The sequence below is a fragment of the Podarcis gaigeae genome, assembly GCF_964106915.1.
Source record: "Podarcis gaigeae genome assembly, chromosome: 6".
Lineage (NCBI taxonomy): Eukaryota > Metazoa > Chordata > Lepidosauria > Squamata > Lacertidae > Podarcis > Podarcis gaigeae.
This window is the reverse complement of record NC_139682.1, coordinates 57160969-57182138: the sequence shown is the minus strand read 5'-3', so window position 1 is coordinate 57182138 and position 21170 is coordinate 57160969. Positions and strand designations below refer to the sequence as shown.

Below are 21170 nucleotides of genomic sequence, written 5' to 3'. Positions count from 1 at the left end.
AGTGACAAAATTCAGCCCTGGAGGAAGCCAAGGTCCTCCTCTTTTTCTTCATCCTTGGTGTCTCCCTCATTGTCCCAGCCACCAACCTGGCTGGCACTCTGTGGACTTGGCTCTGACATGTTCATTGCCGCTCAGGGACAGCGACTTTGCCCCCATCTCAACGACTGAGGAAGAGGCTTTGCTTGTGGGCTTGGATACACAGTAGGAAAATGTCAGGCTCACTATTGAAAATAAAGCTCACGATTAAGCAACACCATTCTCACAAGTCCAGCTGTTCAGATATCTGAATCAGTCGTTTGTATAGCAAGGTTTGGGCACAACTAAGCGAATTTTTGCATAACAAGCGTTCAGTTAGCGGGACCTGCGTGTGCCGGTAGAGACTCTCCGTGTTTTCCAACCCCAGAATATCAGGCTTCTAAAATGGTTGGGGAACTGCCACAAGTACAGGAATCTCCCTGCTTCAGATGTTTGCCATCCAATGGCGGCCAGGGGACAGAGCGAGTGTGCTCATTCCCACTGCCCTCCCTTGTGTGCAATCTTTTAAGAGGGTTCTGAATCTCTGTTGAAATGTGTTGGTTCCCCTTCCCAGCATAGCTGTCAACGTTTTCCTTTTTTTAAGGGAAATTCTCTTATTCCGAATAGGACTCCTCGCAAGAAAATGGATAAGTTGACTGCTATGCCTTCTCAGTGGGATGTGCTCCAGTGTCCCTCTGCTCCTATCTTGGGTTCTCTGAACATTTAAAAAAAAACCAATAAGACTGAAATTATGTTATCTGGGTTGTATGTATTGCGTCCGTCTCCTGGACACAGGTAACAGTTGTTGAGACCTCCAGGTATAGGGCGGTATATAAATTCAATAATAATAATAAATTTATTTGTATGGACTCTTGGCCTACAGTCATCACCTGTAGGATTTATTTCCCTGTACAGTTGGTATATTTCATCAAGTAATGCCTATGCTCTGATCTTCTTGCAGATTCCATACTCTTCTTCATCGCCTGGTACATACGTGGTAGGTTTATATTTCTTTATGGGTCATGACGTGCCGGTCCACCATACGATTCGATATTTTGGTGTTTGCTTGCATACCAATAGGAATCCTGGCTTAGGATACAAGTGCCTGCAGAGACTTGGTTCTGTGTCTTGTGTATTCGCTTCTGCGTTGAGGCCAAGAATTCTTAAAAGTCTGAGCTATGTGGTTTCTGAGGAAGCCCCTTTCTGTTCCTCCAGACAGTGTGAATAAAGCATGTTAAAAGCCCCACCCCCCAGTCTTGAACAGGCCTCAAAAGTAGGGAAAGAAATCCCTTAGCGACCCCAGCTGTGCGAATGATGCAGTGGTGGCGTAACTGTGTTTAAGGGGTCTCGAGAACGCATTTCTGAAGTTTCGCACGGTGATTACAATTCGCGTGTCGGTGGAGAACTTTGAATGCACACTCCACTTGTCGTTCTGGATCATCCCATTGGCACATCCAAGAAGTACTTTGCAGCGTTCTAAGTTGCCCGTTTCTGTTTGCACCTTCTGCAGATGTGAAGGTTATAGAAAGAATGCCCCCTGTTAACTACCCTGGCAGATAGACTTGGTATGTGGTCCTTGCACAGATGTGGCCCCCCCCCCCCACTCCTCAGTAAAACCTTCATTTTTCCCGAGGCTTAAACAAAGAAATTGCACTTTGGCTACAAGAGTGCATCAAAGGTTTTAGCAGGAGATTAATGCTTGGCTGAATACCAAGGTGAGACATTGTTGCTGACAGCAGCAGGATCTGGCTGACCTATTGCAGGCTGTGTTATCACAGTGGTTCCTGATGTGTATTTAATCTTGTCAACAGGGGCCCCCTGGTGGCGGAGGTCCTCCTGGAACACCTATCATGCCTAGCCCTGCAGGTAAGGGTGAAAGAAAGCAGCACTAATTCCCCCCCATTTTTTATTTTTTTTTAAAGAGAATTGAGAGCCCGGTAATGGTTGGGTTAGCTTAGCAGGTTTCCTTTGCTGCTGGATTTTATTTAAGGTCACAACAGCAACAATCTGCATGCCACCGATGCACGGTTTGGCTATTGATTGGGCGCAGCTGCTGTAAAGCAACCCGACTCTTTTCAAAGGGAGAGGTTTTGTCTTCCGTTCCTCTTTCCCTGCCCTCGCTGCCAGCCATGTGCTGATGGCTTTTATTATGCCAGGGCTTAAAACATGAGGGAGCCCCGCAAGAGGGGTATGAGAAATGGGGTTAGTGGGAGATTTGGCTGCACCAAAAGCCTTTCCTGAGGGGTGGGAGGCAGCATGCACCGTACTTCAGCCTTGAGCTCCCAGTAAGCCATGTGAAAGAGGTCGCTGCGTCCCTTGATGAATTATCCATGTGAAATTTGACACGTTGGGAGAGGTGTCGGTAATTTTTTAAAAACCTATTTTTATGTTGGTAAATAAGGAAAAACCATTTGTGGGAGGGGTGGATTTGTAGAAGTTAACTAGGAACATTCTCCAGATATCCAAACAAGTTTCAAGAGGGTTATTGTTGTTGTTTTTAAGCCAGTCCCACCCACCTTTAAAAAAAACCCAACCTCTTTAGGGCTGTTCTGTTCTTGGGTTGCCCAATACAGTGGTACCTCGCAAGACGAAATTAATTCGTTCTGCGAGTTTTTTCATTCTGCGAGTTTTTTCGTCTTGCGAAGCACGGATTCCCTGGGTATTAACGGTTTTAAGAAAAAGGAAACAAACTCGCAAGACGTTTTCGTCTTGCGAAGCAAGCCCATAGGGAAATTCGTCTTGCGAAGCAACTCAAAAAACGAAAAACTCTTTCGTCTTGCGAGTTTTTCATCTTACGAGGCATTCGTCTTGCGAGGTACCACTGTATTAGCACCAGGAAGGCCTACACAAATCTCTTTTTGTTGTCAGGGTCAATGTTGTTGTGTTGCCATATTTGTACTGGGAGTGAATTCCACTTTGTAAAACGGTGCTCACTCCCCAGGAGGCTGAGTAAAATTCCCTTCCCCCCCTTTGTGTATTTCCCTCATAGTAAAGTGGGAGGGGAGAAAGAGTGAGTGTGTGTCAGTGTTGGGGCTGGTGAATATTCCTGATAGGCCTGCAAGGGTGATTTACTATACATTGCATGTGTCGGTGGCAAGAATAAAAGCGGGGGGAGTGGTGGCTCTGGGGAGGTAAGCCATGCTGCGTGTAACTCTCGTGTACCACAGCTGCAGGGGTGGAGCTTCAGTGTAGTATTACCACTGCCTTCCTGCTCTTGCATTTATATGAGAACTCTGACCTACATTTCAGACTAGGTCATAATAAAACAATCCATATGTTAATGTAGGCACCACTCCTCCCTCCCTCTCTCTCTCTCTCTCTCTCTCTCTCTCTCCTGTCACCATGGCCTGCTTGTAATTTGTGTATTTTTGTTTGTATTCTGCCCTTCAATTAAGCACTTGTCTCGTAGTGCTTTCATTATTAAGAAAAATATTGGGTTTTCTGTTTTTTTTAAAAAATATATATTGTGACTAAATGTCATCCATGTATTTTGTTATTTTTTTAAAGATGAAATATGATGTTGTAGTAAGATAATTGCATCAGCTAATTTTGAGGTGTTATGCGACACATGGCAGCAAATTATCTTTCTACACCTCTCCTGGCAAGAATGCCCCAATATTCTCGGTTAGTAGCAGAATTCTTTTCACAGTTGAATTTCTGTGATTAAAAACTTTGTGAATCTTCATTAAATACAAATTAGCCAGAAAATGGTGGTACTTAGAGAGAATTTTAGGTGATAAAATACAAAAGAATGAGTTCAAGTGGCATGAGTTTGTTTTAATTAAGAAATGAATTAATCACCCTGACTTAGTGGGTTTCACTGTTCTACAGATTCGACAAATTCAAGTGACAACATCTACACAATGATTAATCCCGTACCGCCTGGAGGCAGTCGGTCGAATGTAAGTCTGCTTTCTAATAATTTACATATCAGATACCATAACAAATCATAATTAACTTCATCAGTTGAGGGTAAAGCAGTTTAATTGATTTCAGCCATTTGTTACAAAACAGAAATAAAACAAACCATCAAAAAGTGATTAACTCTTCAGCGACTTTGTTAATTTTTTACGCTTATTAAAACAGCGGCGTTCACGCAGCTCTGGTCAAGATTGTCACACACATTGCTGGTTAGCGGGGTTGCATTTAAAGGAGACACAGCTGACGCCTGGGCCTTTCTTCACCTTTTACTCAAGCTGATCTCAAAGAGATTCTGTTAAGATTACCTGCCAGATTTTTGTCTTCAGGACAATGCCAGCCCAATATTTCAGATAGGAAGCTCTTATTGGGGAAGGGCAGCTCTTTCCTGAATACTACTATGTTCAGACCTAGTTTTTCATTCTGAACTAGTCTAAACAGTAGCTGGATGATTGCTTAAAGTGTGTCCTGTCCGTTTCTCAAAGAGGATGGAATACAGAACAGAGAGGAGGCAGAGGAGGAGCAAACACTTAAATCTCAGGGTTTTAATTCACGGGATGTTAGGAGAAACAAACTGATGATTGCAAGAATAAAAAACAACTGGGGTCTAAATACAGGTGTTGTGGCTTAATCCATTAAAGCTAAAGAAATCTGGTCCTAGCCAGTATTTGGTTAGAAAACTGTCAAGGAATCCAGTGTGTGCTTCCCTGTGTAACGTGGATGAAAGGCAGGGGTACAATTAGATGACATGGAGCCTAAAGAAATCTTGACTGGCAACTGAAACATTTTGGCAGATGAGATTTCAGAGGCCTGGATTAGTCATGTTATTAGAACCTCCACCTCTTGCACTACTTCTGTCACTTAAGGGCAGGATTCAGCAAATGGCCCCACCAGCAGAAGCCCATGTATGGACTTCCGCTAGCTTTCCTCCCTCTCCTCCTCCTGTGCCCACAAAACTGGCTCTGTGGGGATCAGGAAAACACCCAGAAGCACCTGCAGGGGGAAGAGAAGGCAGAGCATTCATTATATCACACAAGCTAACGGAACAAATTGCTTAATGCTATGTTGAATTCCTCCCTCAGTTTGCACATGGCAAGTTGGAGATGGCTTTTATATGGACCCTTCATATAGTAGTAGTTTGTGGTCGAAGGGTTTCAGACTGCCCACACATGGTGCTGAAGTAGAGGGGGGCAGCAAAATTTCAGCACAGCTGAAAAGCACAGTAGTTGTGGTATGGCCGGCCATAGACCATCCAACAGTATCAGATGCCCAGACAACCATGTGTTAAGCTGGACAGCAGCTGCTCCATTTGGCTATCCACTTTGATCCAAAAGAGAAGAGCAGAGTTCCCCGCAACTTCCTTGTCAGGATTGAGGCTGCCCACAGGAGTGGTACAAGATGCAATAGATCAATGGCTTCTTCGAAGAGAGAGGGTGTGTATCAAACCTCCTCAATTTGGAAGACAACATACCCAGTGGGGCGATGGTGGGTTTTCAGTGCAAACTGTTGTTTCCTAAAGAACTTTTCATTATTTTGTATTTTAAGCAGAATTCAGAAAACTGGGTTTGCAGAGCATTGCTGCCATTGGTGTTCCGCCAATAGACATACAAGCTAATATTATTGTATGTTGGATATTTAAAACATGAGTGATGTGTCGTTACTGACAGCTCTTTCTTTCTTTCTTTCTTTCTTTCTTTCTTTCTTTCTTTCTTTCTTTCTTTCTTTCTCAGTTCCCCATGGGACCTGGCTCAGATGGCCCAATGGGGGGCATGGGTGGGATGGAGCCGCATCACATGAATGGCTCATTAGGTAAGTCTTCAGCAATATTCAGCGTTTTTGAACTGAGTTCTAGTTGTGCACTTTGTCATTTTAACTGTATAGGATGTGCAATCACAAACACGTTCATGTACTTGTTCCTGGCTGAAAACATTGCTTTATGTTAATGTGGGAATGCAGAATTTCTGACTGGGGGATCAACACCAGGCAGTGGAATAGTTGTTTAAGATATGTTATAATTTGTTTGGGTCCAGAATTAGAGTGCCCTTGGTACAGAACCCTGGGAGGACATGCAGCAAACCACAAATTGCTTTGATTGTTGCTTTTTGCAGTGACCCTGGTGTAGGGTTACTTCGGGTGTATGGTTGAAATTAAAAGAGCAGTCACCCAGCACTGCACTCTAGGGGGGAAATGTTTGAATCAGGGATTAGTACAGGTATCGGTTCTTGCAAGGACCCCTTGCAAAGGTGGTGGGGTGACCCTAGTCCTAGCTAGACTCGACACACAGGGCCTTTGCCCTGGTACTCTGCAAAATTCTGTAGCAGATGCTTCCTGACCTCAGAGCTCCTAGGGCTCTGCCTGTTGGCTGGTGTGTGCTTTCGGCATTTGTTTTTGTGGTGCGGATCCTGTTTGTTTCCAGAGCTTTGGGGACTTGCTCAGTGCTGGTAATCTGCAAAGCCCAGTCTTGTGAGGGCTTGGCCATTCCTAACACACTCAGCGTAGGAAAGTAGCCAGGGAGCAGGGACTGCTGGTCACAGGCTTTGCCAGGCTTCTGTTGATGGATAAAGGCGAAGCGGCAGCATCAACCTAACCGTGGCACGAGTGTTTTAATTAAAGCAGCAGAAAGACCCATTAACCTCCTATGTTTGCCTTATACATCTTGCTGAAGTAGAGGTGCTATACTCCATCTTGATCAGTGTCACGAAGCTCGCGGGAGGGAGCCGAGGCCGTAGCAACTCGATTAGGCCATTACTCTAGTGCCGTGCAGGAAGGTGAGCCGGGGCTCTGCTCCCGGGAGTTCTGCATGCAAAGGAATGGCAGCTGAGGCAACCCCAGCATGTCCCTTTCTGGAGGCAAATGTTAAGAGGTTTGCATTAGCCCAGCTGTGACCTGCAGCTCACTAATGTACTGCCAGCTGCTTCCGGGAAGGCCAAGGCGGAGCTTTTTGCAGCCGCGTCTTATTTCTGGATGATGGTTCAGGAACCGGACACTTTGGTGCAGAACGGGGGTGGGAGAGTGGGGAGAGCTGATGGGGGGGGGGTGGACAACGACAAGGAAATCAGCTATCCCCCACTAACAGCCTACCTTTCTTTCCTTTCTTTTGTTCTTCTTTCGCAAGGGTCAGGAGACATAGATGGACTTCCAAAAGTAAGTCTGCATTCTTAGACTGGGCCGTGTTCTTTTCTTGCTTTCATGGACAAAATAACAACTATGTTGGGGGGTTAATATGGGTCCCTGGGGGTAGGGGCAGGGGCAGGGAGGGAGTACTGAAGCTCTACCCTTCTTTTCTGCCCTCTGCTCACCAGCACAAGGACATTTTCTCCCTCTCCCCCCCCCTTTTGCTCTTAACCCTGTGAGAGAGTCATCAAACACAAGTCATTTTCTCATATATATTTAGCTATCTGTGTGATCTTTTTTCCATTGTAGAACAATATGTTTTTGTTGCAGTTGCTAGTACACAGCATACTTGAAAAGGCACACACTCACTTCTTGCATGTGTATCTGTGTGGTCTGTTGTTTCTTTTTAAAACAAAAAAAAACCCTGCAGAATTCTCCAAACAACATAAGTGGCATTAGCAATCCTCCCGGCACTCCACGAGATGATGGTGAACTGGGAGGCAACTTCCTCCATTCCTTCCAGAATGACAATGTGAGTCATCCTTACACCAACTCTTCATGCTAACCGGGGTTTGAATCACAGAGCCTGTTAGGCTCTTTCAAGCTATTTCTGGGAAGGAATCATTGATATGTGCAGAGAGGGGAGAGGGAGGGGGTGTTATGTGATCATAAAAGGTTGGGGGGAGGGAACTAGACATAGAGAAAAGGCAGCTTTGGAGCTGACAAAACTTGGAAAAGGTACACAGTATGGCATATTGAGACGTGACATACCTTTCAAAGACAAAAGGTATAAATGGTTCCAAACCGAGGCGATTAAAATAGAGAAAAGAAACCATGGTTTGCTTGTCTTGCTAAGCTATGATTTGCTTAGCTTAACTGTGCTTTGCTTGCATCTCTGAACCACCCACTCCAGCCAACTAATTATGGTTTGCCCGTGGCCTACAAACCAGACTGTGAAACCATGGCTTTCAGCTGGCTTATGAAGCTATGCCTACAAAACAAGAGGCAGGAGCAGGCAGAAAATGAAGCCAACATTGGCCAGCACAAGCCATGGTTACTTGACTCATTTGTGACGGTCATCCTGGTTTGATCAGCAAGCCATGGGTTATTAAGTTGGACCACCCAGCAATGTAGTTACCACTTCGAAACATGATTACAGTCAGCAGGCAAGCAGCAAATTAATATGTATGGCTTCCAAGCACTGTATATGGGAGTGAGTGAGATCACATCTGGCAGTCTACATGTCCATTTCATGCTGTTTCCATAACAGTGATTTCAGTGAATGTGAAGCATCTAAATAGGATTCCTCCTGCTCATTAGAGGAAGGCCTCATCCTGCCCTCCCCCTTGTTCTGCAGTGTCATCTGGAAAAACTTTCCAGGGTGGGAGGGGGAGAGGAAGAATCTGCAATGGCTTCCCCCCCTTTCCTCCTGTGAGGGGTCCTGTGGGGACAGAGTTCTACCCAGGAGTAGTCTCAGTTGATGGCTATTGCACCAGCCATGTATATCCATGTTTTGCATAGTAGCATATGCCAAAGACTGAGCCCTGCCCTGCCCTTCAGAATTCCCAGTCAAAATTTAGATGAGCAAAGGGGAAGGGCTAGGAAAGCTGCCTGCCTCCTTTAGTTGAATACGTCCATACAAGAGGTCCTAATGCTCCTGCGTTTCACTCCAGATGAGTTAGTTCTACCAGTGGTACTTCATTACATGCAGTGGAGCCTTGAAATGAAACACAGTATGTTTCCTATAAAAGACTGTAAACTGGCACTGTACTTATCATTATATACATTTGGAATTTTTTTTTAATTGTGTTCTGCCACATACTGTTTAGGCTTTTATTATTATTATTAAACTCTCCTTTACCCCCCAGTTTGGCAAACTGTGGTTTGGGGAAATGGGAGCGATTATGTCCTGATAAATTAGTCTTTAGCATATTCTAGCCCTCCTGATTTATTGAAGCCAATTACGTTGCTTTATAGTTTTCATAAGCCCACATCTCTTTCATATCTCATTTCCTCAGCTTCCGCAACATTTAGCATTTTGGTCTTGTTCTTGCCTCACTCTAACGCTGTGATTTCTCTCTTTCTCCGCCCCCTTCCCGTTTCCCTCCCAACCGCCCAGTATTCTCCCAGCATGACGATGAGTGTGTGATTTCCCTTCTCCCTCACCCCGCATCCTCTTCTCCAGGATAAAGAAAAAGTCGGCTGCCATTTGGAGGATCTCAAGAAATTATGCAAGAAGAGAATCTAGGTGTGTTTGGCAGGGAGACATGCAGAGAGCCGGGGGGAGACCCACCCCTGATTTTTAGTTTCATGCAATAAAAAGGCTGAACTTTTTATTCCATAAAACAATGAAGGACAAATCTTTAAAATATTTCAAGACATGACCAGATCCTTCTGCAGAAGAAGGGTTTATTCTATGTACATGACACTTTTTTGTTGATTTTTTTTTTTTGAAACAAAACAAAAGCCTCTAGCACCCGATTTCCAACCTCCTTTGCTTGATTATTCTTTTAAACCTGTTGTATGTTTGTGCTGTGCTACGCAAGGAAGCTAGTCTAGGTATGAAATCTCATGTTGTCTCTGTAGCCATTTTAAAATAATTAATAAAACTGGAGAGTTTGGTTTTTATATATATAAATTGGTGGGTTTTGTTCGGAAGACCGCTTCCTCCCTCTCCCCCCCCCTCACCCCAACTTCTTTTTGTTTTGGTTGGTTTTTGCCCCCCCCCCCCCCCCGCATTTGATGTTTTGCAGCACAAAACATTCTCCAGCAAGGAAGATCCAAGTGGAACAGATTTCTTCTGCCTCATTCTCAGTTGCGTAATGCAGCTTGGCCCCCTTGTAGGATCACATCCTCCAAAACTTTTAATTGTGATCTTGGTATCTGTGACTGTGGCATGCACTGTATTAGCCCCCTCCCTCCCTTGTCCTTCTCCCCAAATTACAAAGAAATGTTATTAACTCCCCTTTTGCAAAACTTTTAAAGTGTCAAAAATTCCTGGGGGGGTGGGTGGGTAGGTGGGGTTAGGGTACATGGCATTTTATTTTTTTATGTTGGGGAGGTGTTGGTCCACCAGAATTGAAAGGGAAAGGGGTTAAAAACTTGACCTGGGACACGAAAACTGTGAGCGCAAACTTCTTAACATTTGTTTTTTGTTTTAATGAAATGATGTGATCTTATTAGGGTTTCACTGTATATGCTCTGAAACTGGATGGAGATATTTTTAAGTAATTATTGTTGTTAAAATGTATACTTGCTATTCTGTAGGCTCTCTCTCTCTCTCTCTCTTACTCTGTAATTAAAAGCAAAATAAAAAAAAAACCCCTTACCTTCTCATGGTAGAGGTGACTACAGAAAAGCATACAATGTATAGTGAAACTCGCAAGTCTTGGGATCTCTGTACATTACACTCCCTTGTAGCTGGTCTTTGTTTTATATAAAAAGAAGAAAAAACTTCACTTCTGATCTATGTATTTCATATTATGTAAAATATTATCTTCCCCTGGATTTACCTACCTTTGTGCGGATTCTTGAGAACATTGTATCTTGTTTCAGTGTTTTTTCTTACCTTGTAGTCTGGTTCTAAAATTAAGCGAGGGAAAAGAAAAGTAATTATTATACATTGTAGTTTGTGTACGATATTTGTTGATAATGTTTTATTAAAGGGATGTCTTTTTTCCGCACCCCTTAACGAAATGTTTTTTTTTTGTTTGGTTTTTTTTGGGGGGAAACATTGGCTTTTTATTATTCTGACTGAAAACAAAAACTATGTGAATTGACAAACTTTTTTAGTAGTACGATGACTTTTTTTAATGTTTGCCTTTTTCTTAGGCATTTTAATTGTGTTTTCTCTGTAGAAATATGATGGGGGTGGGGTTGACAAATGGTTGGTCTCTCAGTCAAGAAAATATTTAAAAGCGGGGTGGCGGGGGGGGGGGGGGGATAAACCGGCAAACCAATTTGTCCCATTGCTAATGCAGCACCCTTTCTATTTTTTTTAAAGGATAACTGCCAGGTTTCATTGTATTAAAGTGATAGCTAAATTATTGTCTTCATTGGTTCGGGGTGGTTTTTAAAAGATGAATCAAGACCCTCTCCTCTCCCTTTCCCCCATGCTGTAATAAATATAAACATTTGATTTCAGTCCCTTGCTGTTTGTTACTGTCGTAGCAGCTGTCTTCTGACTCTCGTGCCTGCAATGGTTCCAGAAGAGATGGCTTGGGGTGTAGTCTATGGTCATCGGCTGCGTTCGTTATTCTGAAGACACAGCTAAGTGCTTGTCACAAAGGTTATAGGTGTGTTGGATTCCAGGCTCCTGCCGCCACATTCGTTTTTAAGACATTATTATCCTGTTCAGTCAATATTGAAAATACATAGGAAAAGTAGCTTGAGAACAGTACAATATCAGACAATGGAGGAACAGCAAATCCAGCTCTACTATTAGACAGAATGAGACAGCTGCCTCAGGTGGCAGATCTTTGGGGGCAGCAGCTCTCCAAGCTGTTTCCTTCTGTTGGAAGTAACCCAAACTCCTGCCCTTGAAAGAAGGACACTGTCCCATTGGCAGTGTTGAGATAACGAGATAATGAGCTGCTTGTGAACGTGGAGTAGAGTGCTTGTTTGTGTGTGCCATCTTGTCCTTTGCTTTAGGCAGAAAAACTGGCCATTCAAGACGGTGGCAGCAGTTCTAAAGCTCCTAGAAATAAGGGCTATAAGCAGACCTCCAGAAAAACTACCGTGTGTTTTTAAAACAGCAAAAGTCCTCAGTGGTCCTTCCTGCTAGCTGCTCACAAGAAGCAGAAAATGAACCCGCAGTGGTGTTGAGTTTGACACCGTTCGCCCGAAAAGGCTTGTGCTGTTGTGATCTGTGAGGTATGGCTGTACTCATGTGATTGTCAGTGGAGGAAGCCTGGATTACTGCCTTCAGGGTGGCAACGTCATACTTGTGGAAGAAGTTGCTATCTAAGGGTGTTGTGACCTACTTTTGCTCATCTCTGGGAGCTTTGGACTTCTCCAACGACACAGCTCCTTTCTCCACGGCAAGCCATTCCTGAAAAAGAGTTTCATTAAGCTGCTTTTGAAACAAAGGAAAATATACCAGCTCTTTGGGATTGCCTGTGGTATAGTTCTACGAATCCTGGCCCAGGAATCTCTGTGCGGGATATTGTTTCAGCTATACAAGTTGCAAATATCTGCAGGGAAGGTGCCAGTCCTGCCTAGCCATACCTAATTATGTTGGTAGTTATTTTGTAGTACAGTGGTACCTTGGGTTACATACGCTTCAGGTTACATATGCATAGAGCCAGTGTGGTGGTGTGGTTAAGAGCGGTGGACTCGTAATCTGGTGAACTGGGTTCGCGTCTCCGCTCCTCCACATGCAGCTGCTGGGTGACCTTGGGCCAGTCACATTTCTCTGAAGTCTCTCAGCCTCACTCACCTCACACTGTTTGTTGTGGGGGAGGAAGGGAAAGGAGATTGTTAGCTGCTTTGAGACTCCTTCGGGCAGTGATAAAGCGGGATATCAAATCCAAACTCCTCCTCTTCTACATACGCTTCAGACTCCGCTAACCCAGAAATAGTGTTTCAGATTAAGAACTTTGCTTCAGGACAAGAACAGAAATTGTGCTCTGGTGGCAGCAGGAGGCCCCATTAGCTAAAGTGGTGCTTCAGGTTAAGAATAGTTTCAGGTTAAGAACGGACCTCCAGAATGAATTAAGTACTTAACCCGAGGTACCACTGTACATGGGAAAGCTGACAGAAGAAGAAAAATTCTTCCATTTCACAAGAGTTCCACTACCTGGTCAGTTGAAGCTATTTTTTGCATAGGTGACTGGCTGCTTAGTCGCTCCCAGGCCTTTGCAGGGGAGATTGGGAAGAGGTCCCTCTAGCCATATGTGGTGGGGTGGGGGTGGGGACCCCAAGGGCTGCATCCTCTTTTGGGTCGCCTTCCAAAGGGCCACGTGGTAATGGTGGGTGAAGCCAGAGGAAAAAGTAGGTGGAGCAATGGGTGTTTTTTATACTGGGCTAGTTTCTACACACGCTCACACACAATTCTCTGTTGTCCATCAAAGCGAGCAGGAGATCAGAGTTCAAGGACACGTTCCAGCCAGGCATAACCACTCAAAAGGTTGTGAAGAAAGGCCAGAGGCTGCTGTGCCTACAGGTTGATGCTGGGGAGCAGATCCACCTCTATAGTGGGCTGCTCCCACAGCAGTTACTTCTCAGCTCACTTCTCTCGGTTGTGGAGAAACATTACGGAGATGAAGAGTAATTTTTGCAGCAGTGGTCTTTGCTATTCGTCTCATCGTGTGAGGAGGAAGTCCTTGTGCCGTTATAGTATGAGCACATCCAACAGCTGCTGGCCATCTGAGAACTATGGATGGTCCACATCAGGATTAGTTGGATAAGTAAACACAGCACCCACCATTCAAGCAACATAGTGGTGTGGTTGTACAAAATTCCGTGCACTTTTGCAATCTTGTTTTGAAAGCAGTGTTGATCTTTCCACTTGCAGTTCAGAGCTCAGTCATGCAACCAGCAGTGTGGAAAACTGCCCAGTGCATGTAACAAAAACCTGGGCAATGTCTTGCAGCACTAGAATTCATCTTAAGCAGCAGCTGCTAGTCATAGAATCTTAAAAGTTGGAAGGGACCCCAAGGGTCATCAAGCATCCATGACAGGTGGCCATCCAACCTCTGCTTAAAAACCTGCAAGGAAGGACAGTCCACCACCTCTCGTGCGAGTCTTTTCCACTGCCAAACAGCTCCTATGTCAGAAAGTTTTTCTGGATGTTTAGTCTGAATCTCCTTGCTTGTAACTTGAAGCCATTGGTTCGAGTCCTACCCTCCAGAGCAGGAGAAAACAAGCTTGCTCCCCCTTCCATGTGACAGCCCTTAAAATATTTGAAAATGGCTTTCATATCTCCTCTCTGCCTCCTCTTTTCCAGAATAAACATACCTAGCTCCTTCAAGCGCTCCTCGTAAGGCTTGGTTTTCAGGTCCTTTATCATCTTGGTTGCCCTCCTCTGGACATGTTGCAGCTTGTCAACATCCTTCTTAAATTGTGGTGCCCAGAATTGGACACAGTATTCCAGGTGGGGGTCTGACCAAGGCAGAATAGAGTAGGGCTATTACATTCCTTGATTGGGACACTATACTTCTGTTGATGCAGCCTAGAATAGAATTCACTTTTTTGCTGCTGCATCACACTGTTGACTCATGTTAAGCTTGTGGTCCACCAAGACCCCTAGATCATTTTCACATGTACTTCTAGTAAGCGAGGTGTCCCCCATCCTATATTTGTCTGGTTCTTCCAGCCTAAGTGCAGCCATCTGATTAAAAGCAGAAAAGGCCTGCAACACTCTGCTTCCTCCCTCCTGGTTCTCTAGCATAAGGACTCGCAGAATGGTCTGACTTCTCCCAAGTATTTTTTTTTACACAGAGAGCAATACTGGGAGGAATTCAAAATGGTGCTAATTGCTCTTGTCAGCTCAGCTCAAAGCATTTGGTAGAACAATCTGCATGCTGTTCTGGAGATTCTTGCAGAAAAAACCTCCAGGGAATTTGGGGGGCATATGGTCCTGGCGTGCTCTGGTCCATGGGGTCACGAAGAGTAGGCACGACTAAATGACTAAACAACCACATGGGGGAGCAGCCCCGTTGTACTAGCAGTAGACCTTGCATGGGCTTCCGCTAGCGAGACCCGCTGAATCCCGCCCTCCATGTATTACCTTTTCACATCTAAACAACACGGCACTTGGACCAGCAACACTTAAATCCTGATTCACCCCAGGGACATGGAGCAAGGCAGCTGATGAATACTCGTGCAGTAGAGTTACCGCTTCTCTTGGGGCCAGCATTTCAAGTATTTTGCTCACAAGCTGTATGGAGGGCCTTCTTTTAAAATGTACCAAAATATTGCAGTAAGCTGTGTTTCGCAAAATTTATTCATACATAATTTATTGTGATCCTATTGGGGATCAGAGAGGGACAGAGCATTTCAAGCTCTGGGCAGTATCTTACTACCTTGCTTGCTTGCGCAACAGAAGTCCCCACTCTCCCCACATCCTCCCTATATCTGTTCTGAGGCATGTGGAGAAAGGGATGCAGGAAGTTCTACTGCGCAAGCGAATACTACATTGTGATGGCAGCCTGCTGCGCTTCTCTGCTTGTAAGATGTAAACAGGCATTGCCCGAGGACTATCAAGCCTATCTTTTTAACTACATGAGCGAAAAGTACCAAAAGACTGACATTTTCTGAGTGATAAATACAATGCCCACTTCTGCATCCTATGCTTTGTAGTGATAAAACTTGATAATCACTGACGTGTGTTATCTAGGCATGCCACATGCATGAAGCCACTTTGTACATCTGTGGCATAATCCAGGGGTTCTCAAACTTCCTTTCCCCACAGCCCACTTGAGGTGTTTGAAAATGACCACGGCCCCACACTCTCAAAATGGTGGTGCAAGGGCAGTGCCAGTCATGAAATGGAGACAGGTGGCTTTTTATATAATCAGCCAGCAATTACTGACATCATTTTCAGCTAAGAGCTAATCTAGCATTGGATACTTTGCCACTGCATTCTTTACCACTGTTTTCCTTGTGGCAAGGAGTTCCATAGCTCTGTCTTGCTCTGGAGCTATTAACAGCCTCTCCATTTTAGTCAGACTCTGCTGATCCAAAGGTTCTAAAAGGCATGTGTCCATCTCATCCCCACATACGTTTCAATGAATTTTTACCCATCTCTCATCCCATACCCCCACCTTCCCTTCATGCTTTGTACCTTATCCATCCCCCTCAGCTGCCAGGCTTTTTTTCATCCCTCCTCCCTGTTAATTAGACATTCACTACTTTCTACCTACAACATTTTTTCCAATAACATATCTTCAGTTTATTTTGATTAAATATTAATCTTTTGTTCCACTTTCTTATTTCTTTTAAGAACCTCTTCTGGCCCTTTCTCCTCACAGAAGGGAGACAACTTCTCCTGCTCCAGCCCAATGCCTGTCTCAGCTGCCCCTTATTATTGATGCTGGCATTGGTCAAACCAAAAGCCCATTGCATGGCTGATAAAAGTTTGGAGCCCAGCAGAATCTTGAGGGGCAGGTATGTTCTGTCTTCACCTCCCAGGTAAAGGCTATGGAGTAAAGGGAGAATTGCCTGAGACCCTAGATTTGGTAGCTAATGCCTTTCTCCCTATTTCTCTCTAGATTTGGCCTCCACCAAACCATCAGCTTGCCTAAGGCTATCTCTGGGGCGTGTTTGCCTATTTAGCACTTTGTGGAAGCCATAGAACTAGGATCCATTTAAACATGGTAGGCCATGGTTTTATATAGACACACACACATCCATCACAGCAAATTCCACTGACGGCTACAGGTATTAACTATTTGCTTGTTATACTCCTGTCTTCCTCCAAATAACATAATAGCAGCTTGTCTAAATTTAAGATTAAATAGCAGGATTTGGACTTCATATTTGTTCTGGTAACTGGAAGTGGTATATTTTTATGAGCAGGGCAATCCATCAAATATCTGTTGATCTGTTACAGAAGACAGGCTTCCAATTATCTCATTACTGAAGATATGTCGTCCCCCCCACAGCAGAAATGAAATGTATTAATCCAGCTGTTTCTTCAAAAGTCCCCAGTTAAGAAAGCCAGATGACTTTAAACGGTTGGGTCTTCTGGCTTTTGTAGTAGTAGTAGTAGTAGTAGTAGTAATATTATAATAATTTATTATTTATACCATCTGGCCGGGTAGCTACAAATGTTCTTCTCACCTACGGTGGAAGCATTGTGGGAAGTTACAACTTAATATTCATTAGGATTATTAACCATAGGATCACATGCTTTGCTGACTTGCACTTTGACACTGTTTGTCCAGCCTTAAGCAATGGTTTGCTTAAGACTGGGCACCCGCAGACTATAGAAACGGCCCAAGAGATGTGATGTGCTGCTCCCCACAGCTGCTTTTTATTTTTCAAGCTGCTTACAGGCCCTAAGCCCTGCCTCAACCCTTGGACTACTTGCGAAGGCTAAATGCACTTGCAGGTGTTTTCAGTGAACCCCCAAGGCAGTTCTCTGATTCCTTTCTCTTAATCTCTTAATCCAGGACCACCGGTTCAGTGGCCCTAGGGGAGCCACTCATTGGTTCTGCTGCTCTCTTGCACTTTCATTTGTACGCAGCATCTTCTTTGTACCAGCCAGCGTGCAGCTGTTAGAATTGCCACCGGCCAGCTGTTCAGCAGGGTCCCTATGGCCAATCCTGCATCTTGCCAGCGCTCTTGTAGCTGTTGCTCTCCTTGCTTCCTTCTGTAATAGTTTGGGACGAGGTTGTTTAAGTCATTAACAAACAAAGAGAATGGATTTAAAGTTATCCCAATTCCCCACCTCTACCGCACCATAGTAAAAGCTATACACTTCTAACTTTTTTTTTAAAAAGTGTCATCAGAAATCTGACTTTACATTCCTTCCTACGATATAAATTGCAGAATTTTTTAATGTAATGTTTTGCTGTGAAACTGGGAATTTTGTTTAGATCCGTTTTTGCAGTGAAGGTGTTTGCTGGGTTTTAGAATACTTTAGTTAAAGCATTAGACGTTTATAGTATACAAACCTGCTGGTTTATGGTTCTAGAGCATACGGAATAACAAATATTGCTTGGTCATAACACTGGCTGCAAATTAAGGTAGCTATTCTGATGTGTGGGTGGTGGTGGTGGGAATTATACATCATGAATGTCTATTATTTGGTTATGCTAATTCTATTTCAGAACACCCAGGGGGATCATTTTCCTCAGTCTAGCGCTGGACTACAAATGATAGGTGGCAAGAGCCTGTCCCAAGCTGGCCTTAGATGAGATAAAAACGAAATGCCAATTGTGCAATGCATTCATTTCCCATTTTCCTTTTTCCCTGTTAGGGAGTACAGGAAGAATGTGTGCAACTGAAGTCTAAGATTGAGTTGTTTGTGGGCACATGCAAACCCCTGGTAGAGCTATTAGCACAGCCTGCAGAGTTTGATTTCATACTAGCTTCACATCAAGGGAACATGCTGTTTTAAGAAACAATTCTCCCCTTGAACAGCATACAGGCTTCATCATGCACTGTGTTTTATCTGAGCCATGCATACCTGTTGAAACAGTTCAGACAAAGAGATCAACGAGTGGGAGCAACTTCAAAAGCCTATCACAAACACTCTGGCAGGTCCCTGGGGCCTAGCCTTAGAATTGTCACCGTAGTATAGAAACTGTAGGAGGAGAGAGCATTTGTCTGTGCTCATAACAGAGGGAAACAAGAGGGTGGAAAGGCGTGTTGAGAATACAGATTGTTCCTGGTGGTTTTGTTGATGCGTTTTCTTTTCATATCTAAGAGACACAAACCGCTCAGCCAGGTCTCCCTGTATAGCACTAGGCCTTGTGTAGCCATTGTCTGATGGCTTGCTCGCTGTGGCTGAGGAGCTGCCGAGTGCTACCATCGTGGTAGCTGAAAATCTCTGGTATCGGATAGCTCCCCTGCATCACAAGTCAGTTCTACATCTGTCAAAATCCATCCAGTCCTGAAGTGGCAAAGAGATGCCAGTTTTGAGGGCCTGTGGCGTGTTAAGATGATGTATCCAGGATCACACAGGCAATTGCTGTTGACATCCCTAGCAAGACCTGACAGTAACATGTTGGAAAGCCTCCTGCAGCTAGTATATTATTAGCTACATAAAGATGAGGTGGTAAAATAGATTTTCTCCTCAGTTCTATGCAAATAATAAAATTCAACCAAGCCGAAAAGAATTTTCTGTTTCTTGGACAAGCACAATTAATTAAGAAGCTCACAACGTTTCAGTTGGAAACATTTTTTTCTACAACTAGCTTTCCTGTAAGCAGAATTGCTTTGTCAAAGTTTTGCTGCTTCTTGCTTGATCAGAAGCAAACTGCAGCTATGCAGTAGGGTGGTGCAACCTCTCTTGTTTAGGGCGCTCTGTCCCTTTTGGGTGCATGCCATTATCTTTTCAAAAGATTTACATTCTTCTACAGAAAAGATGGGGAATGTGCCAGCAGATGCAGCACAGTAACATGGCAAGCCTCTACATCCTGTTGTTTCCTCTTACCCCCATAAGAACTTCTCAGGAGCTGACTGGTCCCCTCTTTCCCAGTGACCAACCAAAAGCCTCTGGCTAGACCTTAAGCATATGAAAGCAGTCCTCGCTACTGCTGTTACTCACTAGCAACTGGTCCTTGGAGGCATTTGAACCTAGAGCAGAGCTTTTCAAACTCTGTCTCACAACACATTAGTGTGTCATCTGCAATGTGTAGGTGTGTCGTGTGAATGCTCCCTGCGTTCCCCAAGGGGCTGGAAAGGGGTTAGTTTAACCTCCAGTTTGCCAGCAAAACTGAATTACCGTAGTCGCAAAATGATGCATGTCTAAAATGTTTGTCACCAAGAATAAAAGTTTGGAAAGCTCTGACCTAGAGATTGCCTATAGCCACCATCATCATCACCACTAGTAATTGTTCACAGAGTTATTCTACAGTGGTCTGTCTAATCTTTTAAAGCCATCTAAGTTAGCGCTTGTTGCATCTTGTCAACGAATTCCAAAAGTTATTCTTTATGAGAAGAATGTTCTTTTGTCTGTCCTGGACCAACTGCTAATGGGTCTCTTTGCTGAATCCCGATAAACAGGAAACTATCCACTTTCTCCCCACCGAGCACAAATCTTACTTTTTTTTTTCATGAAAGGACCCCAAATGCTAGATCCAATCATTTGTTGGGAACATGTTTCATCTTTAGCAGCACTGTGGTTGTACTTTGTTAAGCTCAAAAATATAATTCAGCTGGTAACTGCATATCAATGCAGATATGGAGAGCTCTACTTCTTTCTTCCCTCCAACAAGAGGACCATTCACTTATTCTCGCTCTCAGTGTCCTGGGGAAACCCAGCCCGATGGGAGGGGTATAAATAATGTTGTTACCAACCAGTTAGTTACCCATCCATGAGGACTTGTCATTTTATCCCATAGCGGTGAAGTTTGCTCAGGAATCTACTGAAGAACTATCTGTGGCAGAAACCATATTGATTCTTAAATGATCTTTTAATAATGCTCTCTACCAGTTGACCTGGCCCAGATGATAAGCTACCTAACTTCCAATTTGCATGATCCTGCTCCCTTTTTAAAAGTGCTACATTAGACTATAGTAGCAAATAGCTAATGCCATCTAACTTTACAAGAACATTGAGAGTCAAGATGGCGCTCTCCAGATGTTGCAGACTACTATTTCTATCAGCCCTAGCCAGAGTGACTAATGGTTAGGGAAGGTGGGAAGTACAGTGCACAACAACTACCCTTTCCCAAGCACTTCATTTCTTGGCCACTCTACACTCCCTCCCTGGAAGTTCAGGCACAAGTCTCTGTCCTACATCTTCCACTGCTGACTATATGCAGTGAATTTATTCAATTTTGCTGCTTTAATCACTCTTCACCCATTTGTTTTCTAGCAACCCAAATAGCTTTGTTCAGTTTCCTGCTTCTGATGAATTTTAGAGATTTTTTTTAAAAAAACTTTGTCTCACTTAATTTATTGTCAAGTTAGATTTGAGAAAGTTAGATTACTTTTCTAAAGGAAGCTTGCTTTTTTTAAAAAAAAACAACTTCCTGAATGTATCAACGACACAGACCTCTTTATAGACATCATAATATACATCATACTACTATTGGTATACATCCTTGATGTGTGTATCATTATGGTCTAAATGAACCTTCAAAACATTTGAGAGATTTGATCTTCTTAAATCTCAACTAGTTCTCTCATTGTTTAGAATTCTTCCTCTGCAACTAAGACACTATATACTGTACTTGTTTGGAATAACAACTTTCAGCTTGGCTGTTTGAAGCCCTAGAATGTCACCTACTGCCTAATGACTGAACAAATGCAACTGAAGATGTTTCGTAAAAATGCATTACTTGATTGCTGCCACCCCAGAACTTGTATTAATATTGTCACTCAACCTAAGTTGGGGTGTTTTTGGTGGGGGTAGGGGTGGGGATGGGGATGAGCTGCTATGAGGATGAAAGACAGGATTATGGCCCAAGTATAGTTAGCCTTAAGTGCAGAACTAGATTTTGCTTTCC

At 43.8% G+C, this 21170-nt stretch overlaps 1 protein-coding gene across 7 annotated transcripts in view; it reads left to right on the top strand.

Moving 5' to 3' along the window:
* SSBP3 (single stranded DNA binding protein 3) overlaps nt 1-11190 on the top strand; it is a 169412-nt gene extending 158222 nt beyond the window's left edge. For 4 of the 7 annotated variants that reach the window (XM_083742656.1, XM_083742659.1, XM_083742658.1 and 1 more), the window contains 7 exons: nt 977-1012; nt 1827-1881; nt 3847-3917; nt 5664-5742; nt 7049-7077; nt 7478-7579; nt 9167-11190. In XM_083742656.1, the coding sequence (XP_083598782.1) occupies nt 977-1012; nt 1827-1881; nt 3847-3917; nt 5664-5742; nt 7049-7077; nt 7478-7579; nt 9167-9196 (402 nt within the window). In that variant the 3' untranslated portion in view covers nt 9197-11190. The remainder of the gene's footprint in view (nt 1-976; nt 1013-1826; nt 1882-3846; nt 3918-5663; nt 5743-7048; nt 7078-7477; nt 7580-9166) is intronic. The other 3 variants (XM_083742660.1, XM_083742657.1, XM_083742655.1) reach the window with 1 other exon arrangement.
* Nucleotides 11191-21170: the final 9980 nt, after the last annotated feature.